This window comes from Felis catus, chromosome B4 (assembly GCF_018350175.1).
Source record: "Felis catus isolate Fca126 chromosome B4, F.catus_Fca126_mat1.0, whole genome shotgun sequence".
Lineage (NCBI taxonomy): Eukaryota > Metazoa > Chordata > Mammalia > Carnivora > Felidae > Felis > Felis catus.
This window is the reverse complement of record NC_058374.1, coordinates 36,219,635-36,242,607: the sequence shown is the minus strand read 5'-3', so window position 1 is coordinate 36,242,607 and position 22,973 is coordinate 36,219,635. Positions and strand designations below refer to the sequence as shown.

The following is a 22,973-nucleotide window of genomic DNA, read 5'->3' as shown; positions in this document are numbered from 1 at the left end:
CTCAAACCCTTCAGTCTGTGACATTCCAGGCTGAGTTGAGGCCAGATTCCTATCTGTCCACAGTCACTTCCTACTTCACCATCCCCTGGACATACAGAACTGACCATTCACAATTTCCTCTATCTTGTGTTTTCCTATTTCAGTGTCTTTTCTTTTCCCTCAGCTTCTCCATGCCTTTCCTGTTCAAATCCCACTCAGCCTGAGGCTGGTCCTAATGCCACCCTGTCTGCAGGACTTTCTGAGCCTCTACTCCTTCCCTTCTGCATTCTTGTAACTCTGTTTACCAACTCTCATGGACTTGTTACATATGCCTTATGCTAGAGTTATTTGGTCTATGAGCTTCTTGACTTTTTATCTATCCAGAGGCTAGCACATGGTGGTTGGGCAAAAAATGTTTATGGAAGTCTTGAAAAGTCTTGAAAATTTTCTCTCCTATCTGGTCCATAAATCTCTTCTGAAAAGACTGGAGAGTATTTCAGAATCAAGCTATTATATGGTCATACGTATCCTATGCACATTAAAAGATGGTGCTGGACTGTCTACCTTCCCCCACCCCTCTGTATCTTATACCCAAGGGACCCTGGCTCTTGGTGGGGGTTTAGTGATTAGTCATCATACCCTCCCAGCAGCAGCTCTGGGAGCAGGACTCACCACCAGCGATTCATTGAATTCATGGTTCAGGTCAGCCTCCTCAGCAGCCTCTACCAGATTCTGAAGGATGGAAACACAAAGGGGAGAATGAATGGGCAAAACAAGGCCAGTAGGTCTTCAACAATTTCTACTCCTAAGAATATACCCAAGAGAACTGAAAACAGGTACTCAAACACTAACCTGTGCACAAATGTTTGTAGCAGCACTATTCACAATAGCCAAAAGGTAAATGCATGTTATTAAGTGAAAGATGCCAGTCTGAAAAGGTTACCTGCTGCATTCCAACTACGTGACATTATGACATTATGGAAAAGAAAAACTATGGAAACAGTAAAAAGATCAGTGTTAGCCAGAGGTTTGGGGGAGGGAGAGATGAATAGGCAGAAAACAGACAATTTTTTAGGGCAGTGAAGCTATTCTGTATGACCTATAATAAGCTAAGTGAAAGACTCCAGATATAGAAAGTTACATACTATATGATTCCATTTTTGTGAAATATTCAAATGGAAAATCTATTGACAAAAAGCAGATTAGTGGTTTCTGGGAGCTGGGGAGTGAGAGTGACTGCTTAATGGGTATAGGGTTTCAGTCTGGAAGTAATGAAAAGTTCTGGAACTCGGTGGTGATCGGAGTTGCATAGATGCATAGAGTGTATCTAATGCCACAGGATTGTACATTTTAAAATGGTAAAAATAGTAAATTTTATATTATGTGTATTTACCATAATTTTTTTAAAGAAGGATGTCAGCATTACAGAACATGATGGGAAGTAAGGAAATTAAAGAAGACACAGATAATGGAAAGATCCCTTTTTATGGATTGGATGAATTAATATTGTTAAAAGGTCCATACTACTCAAAGCAGTCTACAAATTCAGTGCAACCCCTATCAAAATCCCAATATCATTCTTTACAGAAACAGAAAAAAAAAACCACCGTAAAATTCATGTGGAACCACAAAAGACCATGAATAGCCAAAAACAATGTTGGGTAAGGAGAACAAAGCTGGAGGCATCACACTTCCTGATTTCAAAATATATTACAAAACTACAATAATCAAAACAGTTGGTATTGGCAGAAAAAACATATAAACAAATGAAATAATTTGAGAATAGAGAGCCCAGAAATAAATCCATACATTTATTTAAAAATGTTTTAAATGTTTTATTTATTTATTTTGGAGAGAGAGAGAGAGAAAGCATAAGCTCAGGAGAGGGGCAGAGAGAGAGGGAGACACAGATTCCAAAGCAGTCTCCAGGCTGCCTGACATAGAGCTCAAACTCACAAACTATGAGATCATGATCTGAGCTGAAGTCAGACACTTAATACACATGCACCTCTAATCCAGCATTTAAAACAACTGATCTTGAAGGGTGCTAAGTACACACAATGGTGAAAAAAATAGTCTGTTCAATAGATGGTGTTAGGAAAACTGAATATTCACATGCAGAAGAATTAAATTGGATCCTTATCTTATACCAAATACAAACATCAACTCAAAATAAAGACTTAAATGCAAGACCTGAAATTATAAAATTACTAGAAAGCATAGAGAAAAAGTTTTTTGTCACTGGTCTTTTGGGGGAGCGTGTGACACCCAAAACACAGACAAAAAGCAAAAATAGAAAGGGGATTGCATCAAACCAGAAAGCTTCTGCACAGCAAAGGAAACAATCAACAGAGTGAACCTATGGTTGGCAAAACTGGAGAGCTACATGCAAAAGAATGAAACTGGACCACTTACTTACATTATACACAAAAATAAACTCAAAATGGATTAAAGACCTAAATGTGAGGCCTGAAACTATAAAATTCCTAGAAGAAAACACAGGGAATAATTTCTTTGACACTCACCATAAAAACATTTTTCTAGATAGGTCTCCTCTGGCAAGTGAAACAAAAGCAAAATTAAACTATTGGGACCACACTAAAATAAAAGGATTTTCACAGTGAAGGAAACCATCAACAAAACAAAAAGGCAACCTACCAAATGGGAAAGATATTTGCAAATGATATCTGATAAGGGCTTAATATCCAAAATATATAAAGAATTTATACAAGGTAACAGAAAAAAAAACCCAAATAATACAATTAAAAATGGGCAGAAGAACTGAATAGACATTTTTCCAAAGAAGACATACAGATGGGCAACAGACACATGAAAAGATGCTCAACATTACTAATAATCAGGAAAATGCAGACTAAAACCACAATGAGATATATCTTTGTATCTGTCAGAATGGCTAAAATAAAAAACACAAGGAATAACAAGTACTGATGAGGATGTGGCGAGAAGGGAACTCTTGTGCACTGGTGGTGGGAGTGTAAACTGGTGCAGCCATTGTGGAAAATAGTATGCAGATTCCTCAGAAAATTAAAAATAAAATTACCAGATGATTTAGTAATTCCACTACTGGGTATTTACCAAAAGAAAATAAAGACACTAATTCATCACCACCATCCACCTCCAGAACTCAAAAAAGAAAAGAAAAGAAAAACACTAATTCAAAATGATATATGCATTCCTAGGTTTATTACAGCATTACTTACAATAGCCAAGATACGGAAGCAACCCAAGTGTCCACTGATAGATGAATAGATAAAGAAGATGTGGTGTATGTACAATGGAATATTAGTCATAAAAAAGAATGAAACCTTGCCATTTGCAACAACATGGATGGACTTAGAGGGTATAATACCAAGTGATATAAGTCAGAGAAAGACAAATACCATATGATTTTACTCATATGTGGAATTTCAGAAACAAAGCAAACAAACAAAAAAAGAAACCAACAACAACAACAACAACAACAAAAGGCTATTAACTATAGGAAACAAACTGACGGTTACCAGAGGGGAGGTGAGTGGGGGATGGGTAAAATAGGTGAAGGGGATTAAGAGTGTACAACTTGATGAGCACTGAGTAATGTTAAAAAAAAAAAAAAAGTCAAAGGACCTGAATAGACGTTCCCCAAAGAAGACATACAAATGAGCAATAGATATATGAAAAGGTACTCAATTTCACAAATCATCAGGGAAATGCAAATCAAAACCACAAATGAGATACCACTGCATACCTGTTAGAAGGCTGTTATTAGAAAGACATAAGATAACAAGTGTTGGTGAGGCTGTGGAGAAAAGAGAATCCCTGCGTTGTTGGTGGGAATATAAATTGGTACTACCATATGGAAAACAGCATGGACATTCCCCAAAAACTTAAAAATAGAACTATCATATGATCCAGCAATCCCACTTCTGAGTACATATCAAAGTAAATGAAATCAGGATCTCAAAAAGATATCTGCACTCCCATTTCACTGAAGATAATACCAATAATAGGGAAACAACCTAAATGTTAGTCAACATGATCTCTCTCTCTCTCTCTCTCTCTCTCTATTCTATCTTTATTCAGCCTTAAAGGAAAACCGTTCTACTTGCAACAACATGGGTAAACTTGAAAGACATTATGCTAAGTGAAATAAGCTAGATACAGAAAGACAAATATTGTATAATATCATTTATATGTGGAATCTAAACTAATCAAACTCATAGAAACAATTACCAAGAGCTGATGGGGGAAAGGCAAAATGGGGAGATGTTGGTCAAAGGGTATAAAGTTTCAGTTATGCAAGATAAATAAGTTGTAGAGAACTGATGTACAGCAATATGACTTTAGTTGGCAGTTTTGAATGTTGGCATTCTTGAGGTTTGCTAAGAGGGTAGATCTTGGGTGTTCTCATCACACATAAATAAAGGAAGGGAGGGAGGGAGGGAGGGAGGAAGGAAGGAAGGAAGGAAGGCAGGCAAGGAGGCAGAAAGGGAGGGAAGGAGGAAGGGAGAAAGGAAAAGTGCGAGGTATGGATGTTGGTTGGCTTGGTTGAGGTGAATATTTCACAATGTATATGTATATTATTGGGTAATCAGGTTGCACACCTTAAATATACATAATTTTTGATTGTCAATTATACCTCAATAAACCTGGGGAATAAAAAAGACTTGAGCTCCTATTCTGGCTTTTTTAGGGGGCAAGTTACCAAGCCTCTCTGGGTCTCTATTCATATAACTGTATATTGGGTCAAATAATTCAAGCACCAAATCCTAGGATGTGATGAAGAAAGTCCACAGGGCATCCCCATGGAAGGGCCCAATGTCTGTGCCCAGAGAGATGTTTTAAACAACACTGAAGGTGGAAGGAGGCAAGCGTTACTGCCCACGTTGGTTGTATGTGAGGTCACTGTCCCCCTACTGTCCAGGATGGGCTTTCCAGTCCCCAAGTATCTTCTCTGATGCTGAGATCCCTTGCCCCTAAGCTATAGAAAAGAGGCTGCAAATTGTCACTTGTGGGAAAGAAGTTCTCAGTGACTTTGACACTGATGCTTCCCAGGCAGTGGGCTTTGATGGGGATGTGTGGAGCCGGGCAGGACCCTGGTCAGGCTGCAGCTTGCTTTGTCAGCGCTGCCAGATCTCTCCCTAACTCCTGTCCTCAGCCTCTCCTGCACAACCTACCACCCAGCTCCATCTCCTCTCTCCTTGTTTTCTTGGCTCCCCAAAGGGAGTCCTTTTGGGGATAACACTGGTTTTGGATGGCCAGATGTCTGGATGGGTGGATCAGGAACTATGTCTCTCCAAGCAGCCAAGTCCCCACAGATATCAGGGCAGTCCCTTCATGCTAGGGAAGGGACACATTCTGTTTCTAGCAGGGCCAAGCCAGGCTTGGTGGATGTGCAGTGAGGGAATCACCTGTGCATGAGGCCCAACACTATAAGTACTTCTGCTGCCTGGATGGCCCTCTGAGCACTCGAGAGCCATGGCGGATGGTTTGGCATACAGAAGAGGAGAAGGTGGGGGGAGGAGTAGGGGAAGGAGAAAAGGGGAGAGGACAGAAGGGAGAGGAGATGAGGGAGCTTCGCTTTTTGAGCTCTCCATCTAGCTATATTCCCTCCCACCCACTAGCCATCCAGCCATCCACCTGTTCATTCAGCAGCTGACTCCTAAGCCCTCACTCTGTACCTGCTCTTTGCCAGTCTCTGAATGTGAGATTGTGATGCAGAGTCCCTCTTAACACTGTAGGTTGATCCTATTGTATTGGACATTGTTCCCTAAGGCAGAACTCAAATCTCAGGCCCCTTCTCGCTCCCCTTGCTTGCCATCATTTTCTCCGTTACAAGGATCTTTAGGCTCATGGGGATACAAAGCAGACACTCATAAGGTAGGAAGAGGATGGTGTGGGAAAGAGGATTCAGGGCCACAACACTGAGTGTCATTTTGGTGTCATGGGCGCTGGGGTGGAACCCCCACAAATCATAGGACCTGGAGTACCTTGACAGCCTCCACCTTCCTGCGTAGCATGGTTTCCATGTCCTCTGAGAACTTCCTCACCAGCTCCAAGCCATCCACCTCCTTGATCCTCAGACTGGACTCCACATCCTTGTATTTCTGTGTAGGGGAAGTGGGAGAGATGGGCACCTGTGGTCTTGTACATGATTATGTGTGGCCTCCAACCTCCCAACTAGTGTATTCACACCTGTGAAATCTTGTTGACTGGACTAGAGGCAAGGACAGGCCCTCCCCTTCTTGTATAATCTCCCCCACTAACATTAATAGTTGTCTCTTATCAAATGTCCTCTCTGTTCCAGGAACTCTGGAGATGTTGTGGTTAATATCCTTAAAAGGGAGTAGACCGAGGCTCAGAGAGGTCAACAAACTTGGCCAAGGTCACACAGCTAGTGAATGGAGAACCTCATCCTGGAATTCTGGAGAGCGCCCAGAATTCCATGTTTTTTGTGCAGTCATGCTGCCTCCCTTGGGCTGCTCACAGGGACTGTGAGACATCAGTTCATCTTTCCCTGACACCTAGTGGTATCAGTGTGGTCTCTTCTCACATCCATGTGAACTGAGATTCTCACTGCTGGGGCAGAGCTTGACAGCAGCTGCAGGTTGCCCAAAGAACTGCCAGTAGGCCTAGGAATTAAGAGAGCTGGGATCAAATCTACTCTCTGGGCCCGCAGGAGATAATCTTTCACCTGGCGTGTGTCTAATGACCCAGTTTGGCCAGCTAGTGGTCATGTGACAGGCGAGTTACTTAGTTTCCTCATCTACAAAACGTCACATTTGCATGGCTTTAGAGCAGGCTCTAGAATGCTTTTACCCAAAACGGCGACCGACGTAATTACTGCTGTATCTCCCTCACCCGGGGTTAGAAGGCACAAATGAGTAAAGTGCTTTGCAATGTAGAAGCTCCAAGTGAGCTTAAAGGGTCTGAGTTGTCATTGCTGGAGCGGCCTACAGGGAGCGCAGGACTTCCGGTCCGGCCCACTCCCGCCAGCCAAGGACCAGCGGGCCGGAGGAAAGGGCTGCAGTGTGGCCTTGCGAAGGCATAAAACCCTGGGGGTTTACTCTTAGCAACATTTAGAAAATGGTGAAGATCGTACTCACCTAATAAATTAAAGCGTGAATATAAAGCTCTTAGCAAATGGTAATAATAAAGGATGGCAGGCTATTACTAAAACCAGTCTGGAAGTTATAAATATTAGAATGAGGTTGTTTATAATCCAGTGAGAGGACAAGCTTGGTGTCAATCTGCTCAAAAAGCAATTAATAAATAAAGGTGTGGAGGGAGCTCGTGCAGCATCCTGTCCATCAGACACTGCTTCCCGCCCTGAGCCATGCACGGGCTAGGCCTCAGCGAGGGCCTGTGTGGGCGCTTGGCAGTGCTGCGGCAGGGCTGGAGGTCCTGAGAACTGGAGGTAAGGGAAGCTCTCTCTGCAGAGGCCATAGGCCCTCTCATCTCCTTCTACTACCCAAGCACCTGCAGGATACTTACCCCTTTCTCCTTCCTCTGCATACCCCTTCACAGTCAGGCGAGCATCCCACTCTGCCTACACCTGCTCCCTCTCCCTTTTCTTCTTCATAGCCACACACCCCCATCTCTCTAACAGCATCCTGGCATCAGCCTCTGGGGCATCTGAGCTGACACTACACTGTGCTCTTGGCCACTCCACCGTACTGCCCCCACTGACTTGCTCTGTGACTTGGGCAAATCATTCCCTCCCCGGGCCTCAGTTTCCCCATCTGCAAATGAGGTGAATGGATTAGATAATCTCTAAGACCCCTTACAGCATGGACATTGGGACTTGAGAACTCTGCTTCTCCATCAGGAGGAAGTCCCTGACTGACTGCCCCCTGTGAGCTCCCTGGAAGAGGGTTACTGACCTTCTGCAGCAAGAGAGAGCCCGAGTATTTGGTCACCGTGTCATATAGGTCCCTGCCGAAGGTGTCTGCCCACAGCTTCACTCTGCCGGGGAATGAAAGTATATGTGTATACACATGCACCACACAGACACACAGATATGGAGACACATATATGCACACACATATATGCACACACACATGCACATAGAACACCAGCGTGTACACACACACACACACACACACACGCTGATACACACACAGAGACACACATAGCACATAGAGAGACCCACATGCATACATGGATGCACGTACATACCACCTACACCCAGAAACACCCACAAAGAGCTACCATCCCTCCTGGTCCAGGCAGAAGACCTAGAGGACCCTTTGGGGGCACAGCAGCTGCCCTCAGGGCAGGGCAGATGAGCTGGGAAGCAAAGCCTGATCCCAAACCCCTAAGGGTTCTGGTTTGTGGGTGAACAGAGAGGAGAGAAAGGAAAGAGGTTATGGACAGGCCCAGACCAGGGTGGGGAGGATACTGAGGGTGGAAACAGGAACTGTTTGGTAGCACTGCAACTTTTTTTTTTAATGCTTATTTATTCTGAGAGAGAGAGAGAGAGAGAGAGAGAGAGCACAGAGGTGGAGCAGAGAGAGAGAGAGAGAGAGGGAGGGAGACAATTGCAAGCAGGCTCCGCACCATTAACACAGAACCCATTGCAGGGCTGATCCCAGGAACCTTGAGATCATCACCTGAGCTGAAATCAAGAGTTGGATGCTGAACTGACTTGAGCTACACAGGTGCCCCGGCACCACTGCAGCTTCTTAATGGGCTATGTCCTTCAGTGTGCCCTGCTCAAGGTCACGACTGGCTGCCAAATCCTCTGTTGAAACTTCAGAGGGGACATGAGGCCAGGGACAGAGGAAGAGGCTCTGAGCTGCTTTTGTGGGGCAGAAAGCAGGCCAGACAGGGAGGGTGTGAGGAAGCAACCCCTCACCCTGGGTGCAGGCAGCCTAGTAGAGAAGCCCTGACCTCTGATCCGTTCCCAGAAGTGCACCAAGATCCTGCCACCTGGGCAGGCTGGTGGCATCCTGGGGAGAATACATAGGACTGTGTCTGAGCCTCTCCAGATGGAGCAAAAGGAGCTTGCCCTCATGATCCTGTCAAGGTCCACATTAATTCAATCACTCAACCAATAATTATTAAGGTCCTCCTGTGTGCCAGCCATTGTGCACAGCACTGCAGTCACATCACGGTCCTTCTTCATCTTTGTAAAACCCTCAGTTAGAAGGACACCCCTCCATATACAGATAGCATAATACATGTTTGAAGGGGAGGGGTGCCATTGCAGGGCTGATCCCAGCCCTGCAAAGGGCTGGGGAGGGTAGTGGTGGTACCAGGAGGCTTCTTGGGACAAGTGGGATCTGAGTTCAGTGTTAGAAGTTTGGGAGAGTTTAGGCACCTGGGTGGTTCAGTAAGTTGAGCATTCAACTCTTGATTTCAGCTCATGATCTCACAGTCAAGGGTTCGAGCCCCACATTGGGCTCTGTGCTGGGTGTAGAGCCTGCTTAGGATTCTCACTCTCTCCTTCTGCCCTTCTTCCCTGCTCATACTCTCCCTGTCACCCAAAGAAAGAAAGAAAGGAGGGAAGAAAGAAAAGAAAAGCACAGAAAAGAAAGAAAAGTAAAAGAAGTTTGGGAGAGTTTAGCCTGCCAAAGAGATTTCTAGGTAGAGAGTATAGAAGAGCTTGGAGGGGTCAAAAATGACTTCAGGTTTCTAGCTTGGGTAGTTGAGCTGATGGTGGTGCTATTGAGAATTATCAGGAAGATCAGGAGGAACAAGTTTGAGAGGGTGGAAGGTGATGAGTGTCTCTTGGGATATATAGAATGTGAGGTTCCTGTTGCAAAGCTACTGAGTGCTGTAGGATATGTTGTGCACTGCACAACTCCAGAAGGTACCAATTGCATTATATCTTGGAAGACACAAACTTAAACTTAAAACCTCACAAGATATTTAGAAAGAGCTGTCCACAGGCAATGGTATGTGAGTCTAACAAATAGAGATAGGGCTGAGAGTCATTAGTACATAGGTAGAGTTGAAATTCTGAAGGTATATGGGCTCTCTCAAGGAGAGTGTGGAGCATGAGAAGACCTGTGAGTTGATGAAAAACCCTGGGAGGCACCAACAATCTGGGGGGCAGGCAAAGGGAAAGTATTGCTTGAGGAGGACAGAAGGTCAGCTCAGGTGCCCAAGGAGTCCCAGAGGAGCACAATGTTAATGGAAGTTGAGGCATTGAGATTCAAGTAAAAGAGAGTCCAGGGAGATGGAGCCAGGAATGTCTACTGGGTTGGGCAGGGAAGAGATCTTTGGAGATCTCGATGGGAACAGTTTTGGGAGGGCAGTAGAAGCCTGGGCAGGTGGTGGAGGCTGAGGGCTGAGCAGGAAGCAAGGGCACAGCTGGACACAAGGGAGATGAAATGTCATCGGGGTGGAAGAGGATTCAGCAGGAGAGAGAGGTGGGGTTGTGTCAAGGGCCTGGCAGAGGTCCGGCTCCCAGGAAGAGGGCAGGTGCAGATACAGGCAGGTTTGAGGGCTAATAATCTCAGCCAACTGTGGAGGTTTCTAAGTAGATGGTCCAGTCTGCCATTCTCCTCAACAAAGACCTGGATTCCAGCCATCTTTACTCAGCACTCAGCCTATTCCTGGAGTTCCCCTTCTACAATTTTGGTGTGTATTCTGGGGCTGGAAACTTATTCTCAACATCTCCCTCAGCATCAGATAGTCTTATAGCCCAGCAACAGGTGAAGCACAGGCCAAGCTGACTTGAGTTTAGATTCTGGCACTTCCGTTTACTGCCTGTGTGAACTTGGGGAGGTCATCCAACCTCTCTGAGCTTATTTCCTCAAGTACAGAATAGGGAAGCTATCACCCACCTCATTGCATTGCTGTGTGGAGTAAATATATTATTTATAAAGCACCTAATGCTGTACTAGGCATAGAAAAAGTAGAGGTTATACAATCCAGTGTAAACAAGGCTGCTCAAATCCATTGCTCAACAAAGCTAGACATAATGTGCATTGTTTGTCCTCCCTGTCTCCACTTCTGTTAAGAAATGAGGTTGACAGCTGGCTCTGGTAGCCTATTTTGCTGGTCGTGAGTAGCTGGGCTTAGATATGGACTGAGCAAGCTGCCCCCTTTACTCTAGAGTTCTCTGCTCCCCACATACATCGGCATTTCTTAATAGGACCACATGATCAAAGGACGGAAAACTAGACACTCTCAGAGAGGTTGCACAGCAATTAAACTTTATACCAAAATGTAAATGACTGAGAGCAGATTCTTTCCTGGAGCTGGGCTGATTGACAGAATGTAGAAGGGGGCCTGGAAGGAGGCAGAAGGGAAGACTAAGGCGACCAAAGTCCAATTTTACTCAGCTCCCGGTTGCATGAGCCATTTTGTTGGTTTAGAACTGCTTTACCCTTTCAGAATGTCAAAACACAAATTTCCCAACAAATCCTTGGGGAGCCACGACGATCATTTTGAGCTAGCACATCTCCCACTGCCAGGGGCGTAATGGCAGCGATTATCCTGGAAGGAGCATCCATTGGGCCTGCAGGAGCTTGAGATGCTGCTTGCCAGCCAGAGAAATGAGGACCCTCACTTCAGTTCTGCCTGAAGTCAGCAGGTGTGAGGAGTGGCAGGTGGGGCTCCTGAATGGCAGAATGTGGGAAGAAGGGAGGGAAAGGGAGAGTGGAAACCCCCAGGGGGAGCCCTGAGGGAAGCTAGAGGTCCAGGTGGGAAGGTGGACAGAGAATTGAGCTCTACAGGGGGAAGGAAGGGAGGAAAGGGCCAGAAGATTTTAGAGGGTTGGGGTGAACTTGATGCTTACGTTTCCAGAGGAATCTCGGTCTGCGCGTGTGTGGGGGACAGGGAGGTACTGGAGAGTAGCAGGCACAGGATGACCACGGTCTTCTGCAAGGAGGCCCAGGACCCTGGCCATTGGTGGCAGGGCCTCCTGCTGTGGGGGGCGCTGGTGTCTAAGTGGAACCTGGGGAGTCCTGGCATGGTGTCTCTGCTGGGCTCGGGGTGAAGGCAGGGAGAGAAGAGAGCAGTCTCCAACCGCCAGCTCTGTCTGCCTGTCACCTAGATCCTTGGGACAGCCCCAGGCCTTCTGCCTTCCTGGCAAGGCTGGGGTTCCCAGCTTTGTCTTGTCTTGGCTGCAACGCTTGGCAGGGGTGGCGGTTTCTCTCTGCCCACAGAGTACAGTGCACAGAGGAGCCGCCCCACCTGACCAGCAGGCTCCAAGAGGGGGCTGATGGTCTGAGGGGGGTGGTTGTGACAAAATGGACCCGTTAATCCATTGGCCTCTCCTCTAATCCCCTGCCTGACAGCAGGGAGGAGGAGGTGGCAGAAATGACCTCAGCAGGATTACCCTGATTTGAGAAGACAGGACTCGGTTCATTCCATTAGGGGCCAGAACTTTAAAGAGACAGCCCCGTTCCTGTAGACTTGTTTCTTCTGGACCCAAGGGGAGGAGAAGACTGTGACACTGGCCTGAGAACAACAGGGGGCATCTGTCCAGTGCTCTGACTTATCAAGAGAAGGAACAAATTGGGGCGCCTGAGTCACTCAGTTGGTTAAGGGTCTGACTCTTGATTTCAGCTCAGGTCATGATCTCAGGTTCATGAGACTGAGCCCTGTGCTGGGCTCTGCGCTGACAGCATGGAGCCTGCTTGGGATTCTCTCTCTCTCTCCTCCTCCTCCTCCTCCTCCTCCTCTCTCTACCCCTCCCCCCACTCTCAAAATTAATAAACTTAAAAAAAAGATGTAACAAATTGGTGTTTTAAATCTTAGAGCCATTCTGGGAGTTCAGTGTCATCATCCCTGTTTTCAGGGGGCTCTTGAGGCACAGGGAGGCTTGGGGACGGAGCTGAGACTGTAACTCTGGCTCCAGGCCTGCTGCCTTTTGATGAGGTCATAGATAATGTCAATATCCTATGGCCCCTGTCTCCCCCATGTGCTCCTGGTCCTAGGCTAAGGGACATGTTTGCTGGGAAGCTGATGAAGCTTCAGGGCCCCTCCCTGAGGGGCAGCATGTTCCTGTACCCAAATGTTGCGTTAATATATGCAAAAGTAAGATTGTCCAAGTACAAGTGGTTAATAGCTCTGTCTCTTTCCATTCCAACTTCTCTGTCTGATTTTCCTTTAGTTGGGTGATGTTTTGAGTGCCTGTGGGCATTTCAGGGATCCAGCTAAGAGGAAGTTGAATTGGGGAAACATTTAATTTGGGCTTAGAGAGATATATTTCTGTAGCTCACTGTCACTTCCATGTATAGATAACTTATCTGCAACCATCCGGGTATAGGAATGGTTTCCAGGAACACTCTCATCACTGCCAGTGCCTACACTGTTCATCAGGACGTGCAGGTGCAGCCTAAGTTTATCATGGTGTGAATGTCCTACAGCACCCACCATTGGAAGTATGTGGGAGGGGAGGGAAAAATAAGGTTTGGAAATACTTTGAGCCAGAAGCTAGTCTTGCAGATTCTTCCAATGATCAAACAAGTAAAATTGCCAGCAGAGGATTTGGTTCTTATCAAGGCCTGGCCAAAACAGTTCTCTCTTGTTAGGAAAGTAGTCAATGTTGAATGTATGTAATTATAAATATAGCTTATATTGTCTTCTCTTCTGATGGGGATTACACAAAACATAATTTGACCAAAACTGTTGTGTTTGTGGGCCCAGTCTGGTACTGGTGCTACACGGGCACTGCATGTGAAGTCTCAGCTTACACAGAACACGTATCGGTGCTTCTTAGTGGATCTGATACATCTTGTCCTGACAAAATATGCGGGTTCCAGCAAAGTGGCACACAAAATTGCCACCAACGCAGAGAAATGCCTGAAGAAGCAAGTGTTCTAGTGACAGAACTCCTACACAGATTTATCAATAAGTCAATGTTGTAGCATCAGAGTAATCTGGTTACGCAATTATTTGGTTCAACATAACATGGCAGCCGATTTTTAAATGCATTTGAATTGTTTCTATGAATGCCTAATTTCAGATGAAGTTTGCACATTTTAAAAATACAAATCATAGCAAATTTAGAAAAAAGTACTACACAGGCTTATGGGACAATTAATAAATAAGAACACGTACTTTTTCTAGGTTTATGATTTCTGTAGTATTCATCACCTTAAAATGTGTAGTTTCAAGTGATTTTTTTCATTCTAAATAAATGTTCACTTTAATATCTATTTTTGTATTTATAATTTGCATTCCTTTTCTACTATAGATAACCACCCCGAAATTTTGCAAGCTTCTGACCCCACAGCATCTGGCCCCTGACCCCTTTGTGGCACCTGCTCACTGAAGGCACTGACTTCTTCTAACGGGATAAGCATGGAGCTACATAGAAACTTTTGCTCACTTCACAGATACAACAGTGGCCCAGGTCCTACCTGGCCCTTTAGATTTGCTTGGGAAGACCTCAAGGTTCTTGTAAAGAAAAACACTGATGTTACAATGGTGAGTAAAGGAAAGTGATGTATTTTGAATGACCTACTGAGGTATTTCACTCTGCAAGTGCCTAACCAGCTGTCTAGAGAAAAATACCTTTTAAATAACTCTAAAATAATTGCTTTGTATCATTGTTTACTCTGGCCCATTTTGCTCATTAGGACTATGACCCAGAGGTATACTGCATGATATTGGGAAACACTACGGATTGTGGTGGGAGCGGGGGGAGTAAGGGAGGGCAGAGGACTTGGGAGCCGAATAACTCCAGAGAAGAGATGTCTTAGTAGGAATAAAATGAAGCATGGGAGCAGAGCATAGAGCTAAGGGAATGATCAGTCCTTAAGACAGATGTTTGAAACTCAGAACCTTCAGGGGCTCATCCCTTAGCTGCAGGCCAGGATGGCATATTCATGCTGGCTAGGAGAGAACTGATGTTGTGGCTTTATTTTTTTTAAGTTTATTTATTTTGAGAGACAGAGCAAGTGGAAGAGAGGGGCAGAGGGAGAGGGAGGGAGAGAATCCCAAGGAGGCTCCACAATCAGCTCAGAGCTCCACATGGGGCTCGATCTCACAACCGTGAGATCATGTCCTGAGCTGAAATCAAGACTTGGACACTTAACCAACTGAGCCACCCAGGTGCCCCATGGCTTTATTTTTAAGGGCCATAAGAGAAGGAGTATTGCAACTTTCTCTTGGTCAGTGTTTCATATCAAACCCCCCACAATTTAATCAATCCATCCTAACCCACTTTCCTAGGGCATCTTGGCACCAGGCACTGGAGATATGATGCATAGAGCCGGCATGAAGATTGGATATGGTGCATGAGATAGGGCTCAGAGTCTTTACAGGAAGGCCGATCTCAAAACAACAGCTTAGGGAGCTAAGTGCTGTGATGCATAAGCGAAGTATTTGGCAATGTAGTGGAGGGGACATTATTCTCTCCTTATGGTGGGGAAAAAGGAGGAGGGAAGTTTTAGGGAAGACTTCACAGTGAAAGAGACATTTGAATTAGGCGTTATTTATTTATTTATTTATTTATTTATTTATTTATTTAAACTTACATCCAAATTAGTTAGCATATAGTGCAACAATGATTTCAGGAGTAGATTCCTTAATGTCCCTTACCCATTTGGCCCATCCTCCCTCCCTCAACACCTCCAGTAACCCTCTGTTTGTTCTCCATATTTAAGTCTCTTATGTTTTGTCCCCCTCCCTGTTTTTATATTATTTTTGTTTCCCTTCCCTTGTGTTCATCTGTTTTATCTCTTAAAGTCCTCATATGAGTGAAGTCATAATGATATTTGTCTTTCTCTGACTAATTTCGCTTAGCATAATACCCTTCAGTTCCATCCACGTAGTTGCAAATGGCAAGATTTCATTCTTTTTGATTGCTGAGTAATACTCCATTGTAGGTGTGTGTATCTATATCTATATCATCTATATCTATATCTATATCTATATCTATATCTATATCTATATCTATATCTTCTTTATCCATTCATCCATCGATGGACATTTAGGCTCTTTCCATACTTTGGCTATTGTTGATAGTGCTGCTATAAACATTGGGGTGCATATGTCTCTTCAAAACAGCACACCTGTATCCCTTGGAAAAATACCTAGTAGTGCAATTGCTGGGTCGTAGGGTAGTTCTATTTTTAATTTTTTGAGGAACCTCCATACTGTTTTCCAGAGTGACTGCACCAGCTTGCATTCCCAAGTCTTTATTTATTTTTTTAAAGTTTTATTTATTTAAGTAGTCTCTACACCCAACGTGGGCTCAAACTCACGACCCCGAGATTAAGAGTTGCATGCTCCTCCAACTGAACCAGCCAAGTGCCCCTTGACTTGGGCTTTAAATGATGAATAGAGTTCACCAATTGGAGACTCCTCAATGGATAGTTATAAGGAACAGACAGCATACAAGAAACAGAAGGAACAAGAGTAGGAAACCATGGTCATGTTATGTTGTATACACTTGTTGGAAAATAGTCAAAATATCAGATATCCATAACTGTATACTAAGTTATACTTAGTGGCTTAAAATAAATCAATATATTATTTAGTTAATGAATGTGCATTTTAGGCAGGGCCCAGCAGGGAAGGCTCTTCCATGCGGTGTCAGCAGGACAGCTTAATGGGGCTGGAAGATCCACTTCCAAGGTGGCAAGTTGGTGCCGACTATTGGCTAGGAACCCAGCTCAGGCTGAGGGCTAGGAGACTCAGTTTTCCTCCACATGGCTGCTCAGACTTCCTCTTCGTGGACAGCTTGGGTTTCCTCACAGCATGGTGACTGGGGTCCAAGAGTTAGAATCCCAAGAGAATATACTGGTTATTGTATTGCCTTTTATGGTCTGCCATGGAAGTCCCAGAGCATCACTTCAATTGTGTTTTATTGGTTAGTTAATTATCAAAGGGAGGAGACACAGACCCTACCTCTCAATGGCAAGAGGGTCAAAAATTTGCAGACGTGGTTCCACTGTGAGGGTAGTAGGGTGAGGGATAAGGGAGGATGGCAAGGGTGGAAGGGTTGGGGGTAAGTGAGGTGAGAAAGGTGCTGTAGGAGATGAGGCTGAAGAAAAGTTAGATTATACCTAAATTATGAAGGGATTATATTAGTTCTTTCTAAAATATAACTCAAATCTCCCCTGCTGCAAGTCCACATCTATTAGAAAGTACCGATTTATGGGTGTGGCAGTACAGGGGAACAGGTGGGTGGGAAGGAAAAGAAACAGGGAAGGAAAAGATATAAAAGAGTCATGTATTTGTGCTAAGCTCCTTTGTGCACAGACTACAAGTGTACTTCTTTGTCTATCGCTCAGTGAGCACTGGTCAGTGAGAATTCCCAAGCTCTCCTCTTTAAGGTGTGCATCCTGCCCTCTTCTTCCCTTGTCCCCTTTCCCCGCCTCCCCACTCCCACTCTCCCCCTCTTCTCCACACACACTTTCTTTATATTATTGGTGACTGTCCCTGTGGAGTTGGTCTACTAGCTCCTCAAGGACTAAGCTTAGGTTGGAGCTCACTCATCTCTGGGCTCTTCCTGTCTGAGCAATGAAAGGGCAGACAATGGAACGAATCAGGTCTCTAGGCCTGATTCTATAACCGAGTATGACAAATCAGTATTTCCCACCATTCCATGTCAATTTCCCCTTCATTCCATCAATATGAATGAGCACAGCTGCAGGCGAGGCCCTGTGCCCAGGCTCCATTTCCCCACTGGTCATCGAATACCTCCCCTACCTGCTTCAGGGGATAGTGAAGATCAAATGAGGCAAGAGCAGTGTATTTCATTGACAAAATATAAAATATGCTATCAAGGATTTCAGAACATTTTGTTAGCAATTGAGTCATTTCTTCAAAAGAAATTTTTGCAGAAACCAAAGAAAACTATTTCAGTTAATGGCAACCCTGTTCTTCTAGTTGTTCAACCCAGAAACCTTGGAGTCATTATGACCCTTCTCTTCTCACTCCTGCTCATCCAGGCCGTTAACAAATTCTGCCAGCTCTGCCTTACAAATATATCCAGAATCCAGCCATTGCTCCCCAACCGACAGCCACCACCCTGGCCCAAGCCACCATTGTCTCTTCCCTGGATTGTGACATCCTTCCTACTACTTATGCTGGACACCTTCTGTTTGTCTCTCCAGATCTAGGCTCTATGCTGTGTATCCTGCTCGGTGCCCTGGGAGTCTCATCTGTATGGACCACCTCTGCTGAGGCTAACAGGGAGCTCAGCTAACAGGGAGCCTCAGCAGGTGCCTGGAAAGAGAGTGAGGTCTCCTTGTGCTGGCCACGATCTTCAACCCAACACCACTATGCTTCTTCAGGAGGGCACCTCTGAACAACCATCTCTTTGTATTAACCAGTCTTCTCCAGGAAAACCGAACCAATAAGATGTGTGTGTGTGTGTGTGTGTGTGTGTGTGTGAGAGAGAGAGAGAGAGAGAGAGAGAGAGAGAGAGAGAGAGTATGTGTGTGTATATACAGATTTATTATAAAGAATTGGCTCACACAATTAAGCAGGTTGACAAGCCTCAAGCTAGCTGGAGACCCAAGAGAGTAGATGGTATATTTCCAGTCTGAGTCCAAAGGTCTGAAAACCAGGAAAGCTGATGGTGTTTCAGTCCAAAGGCCAGCAGTCTTGAGACCCAAGGGGAGCTTTGATGTTTCCTGAGTCTGAAGGAAGGAAAAAACCCCCAATACCCTGGCTTGAAGGCTGTCAGGCAGGAATTCTTTCTTACTCACAGAAAGGATCAGCATTTGTTCTATTCAGGCCCTCAACTGATTCGATAGGACTCACCCACATTAGGGAAGGCAATCTACTTAAGTCTGTCCATTCAAATGTTAATCTCATCTATGGGCACCTGGGTGGCTCGGTTGAGCTGTTGGACTCTTGATTTTGGCTCAGGTCATGCATGATCTCATGGTTTGTGGGACCGAGCCCTGTGTTGGGCTCCTCGCTGAGTGCGTAGAGCCTGCTTGGGACTCTTTTACCCTCTCTCTGCCTCTCCCATGCTCTCGCTCTCATAAATACATACATACATACATACATACATACATACATACATAGTTAATCACATCTAGAAACACCCTCACAGACACACTCAGATTAATGTTTGACCAAATGGGTGGGCACTCTGTGCCCCAGTGAAGCTGACATATAAAGTTGACCTCCATGCTCTCTTTGGGCTCCACTAGTAACTGCTTCCTTCCCATGACTTGGAAAATATTAACATCTCAGTGGCTCCAAAGCTCTGGGTTACCCTTGTGTTTCCTCTACATCTGCACCTTTGTAAGAAACTTTCCTCCAATTTTCCCATTATGAGTGTCCCACATATTTCCTGCTGGGCCTCTGTCTGACAGATGGTCTCCCTGCCTCTGCTCTTGCCCTTTTTCAGTCTATTCTTAGAACAGCAACTGAGGGCTCCTTTTAAAAGGTAAGTCAGACCGTGTCGCTCTTCTGCTCAGAAGCCTCAGAGGCTATGCATCTTAGGGTAAAAGCCAAAGTTTCTGCCACAGCCTACAAGGCCCTACATGAGCTGGACCTGGCTTCATCCCTGGCCTGTTTGTGCTGTCTGCCCTTACTCATGGGCCCCCTCCCACAGTGGCATCTCGCTGCTGCCTGAGCAAGTCTGGCCTGCTTCCGCCTCAGGGCCTTTGAGCTTGCAGTCCCTTCAGTGGTTCTGCCTGCCCTGCTGCCCCTGGGTGGCTGGCTCCCTCATTTCCATCAGGCCTCTGTCAGTCAGGGTTCCTGGCAGGAAGAGACGGCATACTTGAATTGGGTGCCTTGAGAAGAGTGTAATAAAGGGACTATTTACAGAGGTATGGACAGGGTGTGTGTGGAAATGACAGGGACACTGCCTTATCCTGGGCTGGAAACAGCAGGCACCCAATCCCTAGGCATGAAGGGACAAGGGGAGGGGAGTCCCTGGAACCTGGAGAGTGAGCTCCATGGAGATGACCATCTCACAGGGACAGTGGCCTCAGGATGCAGCCAGTCTGTGGGGACCCCACCCAGAGGGAACTTGAAGAGTGAGTCCTCCTCTTTTCTCCAGCAGGTGCTCCCAGCTATTTAAGCCACCTGGAGGCCCCCTTAGAAGGAACCCATTGATACAGCCCACCCATGTTCTGGGCCAAGAGGGGCAGACAGCATGGAGGGAGGAGCAGATGGAAGGTATCCAGCATAAGATATTTCTCAAAAATCACCTTAAATGCTGAAAATGTTCTGGAATTAGATAATAGTGGTGGTATACAACTTTGTAAATATACTGAAAGCCACTTTAACATGGGGACTCTTGTGGTGAGTGAATTACATTTCTTTTTTTTTAAATGTTTTTTTCAGTAAGTAAATCCTTCCGTGGCTACAGGATCTAAAATTTTGCCTGCCTTCAACATTTCATATCCCTCTTCCCAGACTCTTCTTGCTTTGGGCTTTCCCTGCACTTTTTTTGCTTAGGGGTTGCCATCAAACATATCATGTACAGTATTTCGTTATGGCTTGTGCTCATCTGTTGTCCACTCCACCAAAGCATAACCTCTGTGAGTACAGGGACTGTGGTCTGATTTTCTCTGTGCCGTATTCCCACCACCGTCTAAATCAGTGCTCAGTGCAAATGGGAGAATACATGGGAAATGGATGAACGGTTGGAAGTGGAGATACTCTGGTAGGAGACAGTGTGAGGGGGGTCAGTCCAGGTCCTGCTTGCTCTTCCCCCCTCCCTTCCCAGGGCCCTGAACTCAATTTGGAAACCACCGCATAACCATGCAAAGGCACTCATTGCCCCTTCCTTTTGCAAATGTGTCTTGGGTGGTTCATTTCATCTTCAAATGACAGAGGACATCACAAAGGGCATCTACAATATTTGGACACTACAATATTTGTTCATAGCAATATTACTTGCAGGAACCAAAAGCTGGAAATAACTCAATTGTTCACTGATGGATGAGTGGATAAGCAAAATATGGTATTTCCATACAACAGAATAATCCGTACAATAGAACATAGTAGAAGGAAATTCTGACTCAGCCTACAACTTGGATGAACCTTGAGGACATTATGCTAAGTGAAATAAGCCAGTCACAAAAGGACAAAAGAAGGGGGCGCTTGGGTGGCTTAGTCGGTTAAGTGTCCGACTTTGGCTCAGGTCATGATCTCACAGTTTGTAGGTTCAAGCTCCATGCCGGCCTCTGTGCTGACAGTTCAGAGCCTGGAGCCTGCTTTGGATTCTGTGTCTTCCTCTCTCTCTGCCCCTTCCCTGCTCGTGCTCTCTTTCTCTCTCTCTCTCTCTCAAAAATAAATATTTTTTTTTTAAAAAAAACAAAAGAAGTCTGATTCCACTTATATGAGGTTTCTAGAGGAGTCAAGTTCATGCAGACAGAAAGCAGAGTGGTGGTTGCCAGGAGCTGGGGAGTTAATGTTTAATGGGTAGACAGATTCAGTTTTGCAAGATGAAAAGAATCCTGATGGTTGGTCTTGGTCACACAATAATGTGAATGTACTTAATGCTACTGAATTGTACCCTCAAACACTTAAGATGGTAAATTTTGTGAGATTTTTTTTAACCACAATTTTTGTTTTAAGTAGGAAAAAAGGGGAAGCATGTATAGCTGCCATGAGCAGAGCCAAGGGAGTTTGGACACTCTGCTCTGTCTTCCTGAGGCTGCTTCCCATTTTTAAAATGTCCATTGCTAAAAAATACTGGTTCTGGCTGGATTCTAGACCTTTGAAAGAGAGAGTAATGTTCATATTGCCAATGCCTTTAATCATGGCTTAGCCAATTCTTACAAGGGAAAAGGGAGGAAGAATATGGCCACAGAACAAAGTGCTGTGGTCTAACTCAACATGCCTCCTTCCACCCAGCTGCACACACAACCTCCCCCCTGACCACATAGAAACACCACATGGATGCAGGTGACAACCCAGCACCAGCCTAACTTCAACCTGGATTTGCTGGTGCAATTGCCTGTGGGACATCAGGCCCCTGACTTGTCACTTCTGCCTGGAGGGTCTGAGGCACATCAAAGCCCCAGGGCAGAGGGCACAAGGCTGATTAGAGGTTGGCCAAGCAGGCAGCTGGAGAAGGTCACTGGGAGACCTGTGGGGTCTGTAAATACCTGACAGGTGGCTTATTAGAGGAAGGTGAGCAGGTGTGTGTGTGTGTGTGTGTGTGTGTGTGTGCACGCGTGCATGTTTGGGAGGGGCAAGAAAGGAGGGTGGGAGACTGGGGCAAAAAGAAACCCCAGGAGGAGGTCCCTGAGGGGGGAGAGAGGGGCACTTGTGATAAAGGAGATGGTGAAAGTCCACAGTTCTCTGCATCTCCCTCCTGCTCAGAGCCCCAGGAGGAGTGTGGGGAGGGGTCTCGAGGAAATTCAGGCTTCAAGAAATAGGCTTTGAGAGGAAGGACCAAAGGAAGTGCTTGCTGAGAGGTACCAGCCACAAGCCAGTAATTCCCTCATTTTACCAAGTGAGGGCTTGCAATGAGCAATGGGCCAGGATTGTGTGCTTCCAGTTCTGGTGTTGGGGACTCAGGACCCCCATGTATGGATAGTGTGGCAGTGTGACATTGTCCATGCCAGAAACCGATGGGCATTCACAGGACAGCAGCTTCATTGTAGAGACACACACTGGGAAGCAAAGGGCTCTGTCCTCAAACCTGGTCCACCTGTTGACCACGTGGGCTTGGAGTCACAGTACACAGAGGAACTCTGGAAGCCTCTGGGAGGGCCGAGAGTGCACCCACCTGGGGAAGGAGGCCTGGTGTTGGGTCTCAGCTTGGCCTTAGCTAGAGGTAACTTTGGGCAAAGTGCTCCCCTCTCTGGATCTCAGTTTCCTCATTGTAGGTAGTGGGGCTTAGGCTAATTTGGTGTGCTGGAGTCCTCCTCAGGCTACCCTGACTTCCTGCCTCACTGCCTGTATCTGAAGGAAGATTGTGTTTGCTCAGCCCCAGTGAATCCCAGATCCTCTTGTGAGGGGCCAGCCATGTGGCCATGGCTAGGGGAGGACACGCATAGCATTGGGGACAGGGGCCAATGTGCATGATTTAATATGAAGATAAGTTTCATTCGTAATTAACCTGTAGTTATCCTTTTAAATAGGATAAACGTTCTCTTTGCAAA

The 22,973-nt window shown here is 45.6% G+C and overlaps 1 protein-coding gene across 8 annotated transcripts in view; it reads right to left on the bottom strand.

Moving 5' to 3' along the window:
• CACNA2D4 (calcium voltage-gated channel auxiliary subunit alpha2delta 4) overlaps positions 1-12,463 on the bottom strand; it is a 113,104-nt gene extending 100,641 nt beyond the window's left edge. For 3 of the 8 annotated variants that reach the window (XM_045061206.1, XM_045061208.1, XM_045061209.1), the window contains exons 1-4: positions 11,729-12,462; positions 7,863-7,944; positions 5,970-6,086; positions 652-711 (exon numbers count right to left, since the gene is read on the bottom strand). In XM_045061206.1, coding sequence (XP_044917141.1) covers positions 652-711; positions 5,970-6,086; positions 7,863-7,944; positions 11,729-11,904 — 435 coding nt within the window. In that variant the 5' untranslated portion in view covers positions 11,905-12,462. Of the gene's footprint in view, positions 1-651; positions 712-5,969; positions 6,087-7,862; positions 7,945-11,728 lie in introns of all 8 variants that reach the window. The other 5 variants (XM_045061207.1, XM_045061205.1, XM_003988301.3 and 2 more) reach the window with 5 other exon arrangements.
• Positions 12,464-22,973: the final 10,510 nt, after the last annotated feature.